Source organism: Austrofundulus limnaeus, unplaced genomic scaffold (assembly GCF_001266775.1).
Source record: "Austrofundulus limnaeus strain Quisiro unplaced genomic scaffold, Austrofundulus_limnaeus-1.0 Scaffold1697, whole genome shotgun sequence".
In the NCBI taxonomy this organism is placed as follows: Eukaryota; Metazoa; Chordata; class Actinopteri; order Cyprinodontiformes; family Rivulidae; genus Austrofundulus; species Austrofundulus limnaeus.
The window spans coordinates 41,310-46,191 of record NW_013954099.1 but is presented as its reverse complement, the minus strand read 5'-3'; the positions used below and the strand labels follow the sequence as shown (position 1 = coordinate 46,191).

At 40.8% G+C, this 4,882-nt stretch overlaps 1 protein-coding gene across 1 annotated transcript in view; it reads right to left on the bottom strand.

Annotated features, from left to right (window-relative positions):
- LOC106536133 (TRAF2 and NCK-interacting protein kinase) overlaps positions 1-4,882 on the bottom strand; it is a gene marked incomplete at both ends in the record, with an annotated part of 56,121 nt that overhangs the window by 20,208 nt on the left and 31,031 nt on the right. The window contains 2 exon segments of the mRNA XM_014033331.1: positions 3,582-3,692; positions 3,845-3,970. Coding sequence (XP_013888785.1) covers positions 3,582-3,692; positions 3,845-3,970 — 237 coding nt within the window.

The window sequence follows — 4,882 nt, the reverse complement described above, 5'->3', positions numbered from 1 at the left end:
CACACACACACACACACACACACACACACACACACACACACACACACACACCTGATAGTGTGTTGTACATAAAACACGTCATCATCATGTGGCACTAACTGCAGTAATTACAAAGTGACAAATATTAACTGCTGACAGTGTTATTGATGATTAATAACACATGACCGTAGTCATTACATGCTTATAGACTTTAGAGAACCACTTAACCTCCACAGTGTTTAGTTGGCAGGATAATAACAAGCTCCCTTTAAGAAGTACTGACAAAGTATGAGTGTGTACATCTCTGTGTCTTTGTACTCTTGCTTCCTGAAAAGATGTTATCAAAACACAGGAAATGAGTCCATTTTAGACAATGACTTCAGCGTGGTGTCTGTGTGGTTATGTTGTGATGTTGAAACAATCAGGAGACAGCATGGCTGACAGCAGCACAGTAAAGGCTGGCCATGGTACAACACTTTTTTTATTGGGTTTTAACTGTACAAAATTAGATGTGTTTTTGCCATTTTGATMCATTTGATAATTGTTTCATCAGTTATTAGTTTAAAAGATGAAAAATTGACACAAAAATATGCTGCATTATTAAATTTTAATAAAAGAAATTATTTTACCACACAAAAGATGCACAGGCTTGTGCTCAATAGTGACTGGTTTAACAAAGGAAATGTACTGAAGTCACATTAGTGAAATACTGCCAAGTACCATATAGAAAATGTTTTAACTAATGATCATCCATCAGTATGTTTGACCTGCTTCTCCCTTTCAGAGTCACCGGTGCCCAGCGGGGTACACCCTGGACAGGTCCATCACAGTGCATCATGTAAACTTTACATTTTCATTTAGAAATTCTGAGTGGTCTTTTCTATTTGACAGTAAATAATTATTTTCTGTAATTCACAGGCAGTGGAACCATTTCTTTGCTTTCTTTGTCAGAATGAATCACATCATATTGTGATTAACTGAACCACATTGTGTCACACTGGTTTTTAACGCACATTTATCTTTATTGACTCAGATTATTGGTAGTGTATTAAAATCTGTATCAGACTTGCCACAAACCACAGACGAACAACRCTAGAATGCTGATATGTTGTGTGACTGCTTGGTTTACCAACTGCAGAGATTAAAACAAGAAGACATATACCATCACATCCTGACCACCATCTCTTCCAGTTATCATCACAGGATAAAGGTTTAGAGTAAAGAAGGTCTACTGGACTGGGCTGCACATTGGAACAGTTGGTTAGCACTGTTGTATTACAACATGAAGGTTGTAGGTTAGTACTAACCCCACTCACTGTCCAAACCATGCATATTAGGTTAAAGTCCAGCAGCTAGCACTTTTTCATATCTCATACCCAGCTAAATATAGAGACATAACAAATATTATCAACACCATGTTTTAATAAGGTAATGTAATCTTGTTTTGAAAGCGTAGTTTTGTCAGATTTAAGCCCTTTCAGTTGGTGTTTTGGACCCAAAAACCAAGAGACTTAAAGAGAAATGGGTGAAATCTGTCAAAGTCAAACAGGCAGACTTCATACTGTTTTCCAAACCCTGTTGTATGRTCCAGACACTTTGAACCCAAACATTATCTGGAGCAGAGCCAYGGCTCAGTGGTTAGCACCAACGCCTCACAGCAAGAAGGTCCTGGGTTCGATCCCTGGTTCAGACCTGGGGTCTTTCTGTGTGGAGTTTACGTGTTCTCCTCATGTTTGTGTGGGTATTCTTTGGGTACTCCAGTTTACCCAACCACTAAAAACATGTACAATAGGTTGCCTTCAGGCCCAGGCCTCCCTTGAAAAAGAGACCTGAGATCTCAGTGAGATTTGCCTGGTTAAATAACGTTAAATTAAATAAACAAAATGACAAATCTATTTAGACCTCCATGTCTACCTTTGAGCTTCTGTTGTGTGTCTGAAGGTTCTGCTCTGTCCATCTCACTCCTGCWTTCACTGCCTCTCTCTGCTGAACTCCATTCAACTTTATCCACTGGTTGTTCTTCTTCCTGTAGATTTCCTCCTGCCTCAGGCAGATAGGATATGATGGTACGTTTTAGTTTGGTGGAGGTGGGGGGTGATAGCTGAGGGTGTACAGGGTTGTTTTTGTCTGTTTTGTCTGTTTACACCTCCTTCTAGAGTACACACCAGCTGTGTGAATACATGTTCCTGTTGTTTTTGACACTTGCATCACTAGAATAAAACCAAAACATATAACCACTGTGTGCTATAACAGTGACTGCTCTTTAAGATCACCTGGTACTGGTGAAGGGTTGGACTACTCTAAATGCCCCAAGGTGTGAGTGAAATAAAGAGTTGTCTGTCTTGTTTGTCTCCAATAAAACCTGTAATGGACTGGTGACCTGTCCAGGGTGTACCCCAGCTTTCACCCAACAACCTGTGGAGACAGACCCCAGCTTCCTGTGACCCTGAACAGGAACAAGCAGGCAAACCAAACGGACGGACAGACTATCAGGGTAACATTTCCTCAAACCGTACAACTTCCTAAAACAACACTTCAGGGACCATCTGGGTCCAGTTTGGACGAGTYAGGCACCCCCCTCTCGTCAGTCAATGGCACCYGCAGCTTGTCCGGGTTGTGCCACTTAGGGGTCTTTGTGTTGGAGGTCTGTGGTTAACATAAGGGATCAGGAGGTTAATTAGGTACTGAGGATAGGCTGTCTAGGGCTAATGGAAGTTAAATTTAGGGTCTGGGACGGTTAGTTCTCATGCATTTCCTACTCTTTTCAAAAATATGACAACGTGCTCCTCCTCCTCCTTCATCATCTCATCTCATTAATGACTAACGTGAGGGGGGTACCCACCACATCCAGAACTGGACACAGACAGTACCTGACCAAGTGTCAATATGTTGACGAGTCTGGACTGAGAATGGGTTGTCTAAACATTCATAACTCCCCTCCATCCTCCTTCAGTGTATCGGTTAGATTTCTATCCTCTCAACATTTTTATGTCTGATTTTTACTTGTTTCTTATAAAAATAAGAGGTTAAAKGGATGAATCAGTAATTTGTTCTAAAGCAGACACTTATGGTTTCAGTGGCTGCCTATCAGTTCAGGGGTGACTAACAAAACCCTGAAAATGTAGGCTGCATCTGAGTGTCCTACGTGGCCACTGATATCCAACCATTCATTGTGTCGTCAGCAAGCTAAACAGACAAACAAAGACAGGATTGTTTTACATCTGCGTTTGGAAATTCATCACGAACTGAAGAATTTGTTTTAAATATAAGTTTATCAACTCAGCTGATGACATTAATGGTGCAATGAGATGTTAAATCGAATGCAGGTACAAGCACTGATACTGGAGCTAAACTCAAGTTTTATTTAATTACATGTAATGTTTGTTTTTTACTGAACTTTGTGAAGCTATACCGTGCAACGACAGCTGAAGAAATGTGATATAAAATATATGACCATGTTAACGGGGCAGCACATGGTCACACAGAAGCCCTCCGTAGACTAGACGTCTCATTTCATTATGCAGCCTACACAGGCAGCCTACGTGGGCTGCAGCCCCTGAGCCGAGGCATAAAACCACTGTGTGTTTTCATGGTGAGCTCACCCTGAGCACCTCTCTGCAGATGTAGGCAATCCAGTCTTCTTTCAGATTGTTTCCTTTAGACTTTTTCACCAAGTCTGTGACAGAACCAGCTCCGCAGTACTCCATCACTAACTGCAGGAGCAAACCAGCACATGTTCACGTTAAATACAGGTCAAACACAAACATCCATACAGCTACCATCTTAAATATATATTCTTCATGTGAACACAAACGATTGAATAAAACCAGGTATTATTCAGGTTTTGACTCAGGAGTTTACAAACCCAGAGCTGGTGGTCCTGTCCAGCAGGGCCTTTCTTAATAAAGGCACCATAATAAGTAGCAATGTTTCGATGGTGGGAATAACTTCTCAGCATGTTGATCTCCAGCTTGATCTCCTCCTCTTCATCCTACCACAAACACAACAAAACCATCATACTGTATGAGAAATAACAAACAGCACTGCCTGTTTCAATAATGACTTCCACATTCTGCAGCACAACTTTGTTTAGTTACATTTTACCACCAACTGATACCATCAAGAATCAAACTTTAMAAGGTAATAATGCAGGTAAAAAAACTTTACTGTCACAGATGTTTGAAGTTCAGCATCTTCAGGTGACATCAGGACACCAAGTCAATCTGATCTCCAGTGTGTAACTTAAGGGAACAATCAGAAGGTTGTGTGTTTCTTAGCTCTACTTTAAGTGTTTGCCTTGTTTTTTCTTCTGTACAATCTGGATCATCAGCAGTTATATATACATGTATTATATTATTATTATATGTGAATCTGACACTTGTGACCTCTCCAAGTCAATGAAGTGAAGTGTAGGCTGGAGTGGAGGAAGCTGAGGAAACAAGAGAGAGGGGGTGGAGCTGCAGGATTTAGATGTAAATGTTTATAGAAAAATGAAGCAGCTTCTTCTAGTCGCTGCCTGCCTTTAAAGCTCCTCAGAGATGAGTCACAGAGGAGGGGGGTCACACCCTCCTCCTGTGACTGTGTCTGAGTGTGAGTCAGTGTGGGATGGCTGACAATACACAAACAAAGAGTGGCCAAGAGTCCAACAGCAGCAGAGACACCATGAAGATGAAAACGTCTAAAAACATTAGCAGGTTTCTAATGTGTGGAGGTTAGAGGTTAGTTCAAACTGAAAACAAATAAAGTTCCCTTAAACCAGAGCTTCTTAACCTTTCTGACCTCAGGGCCCAATTCACTGAACATAAAGTGACACCAGGTCCAGTCAGACATTATGGATCAAAATGATCATTATTATAAAGCTTGGTTTAATTTTTATTGTATTTACATCACTACTAAACTATCA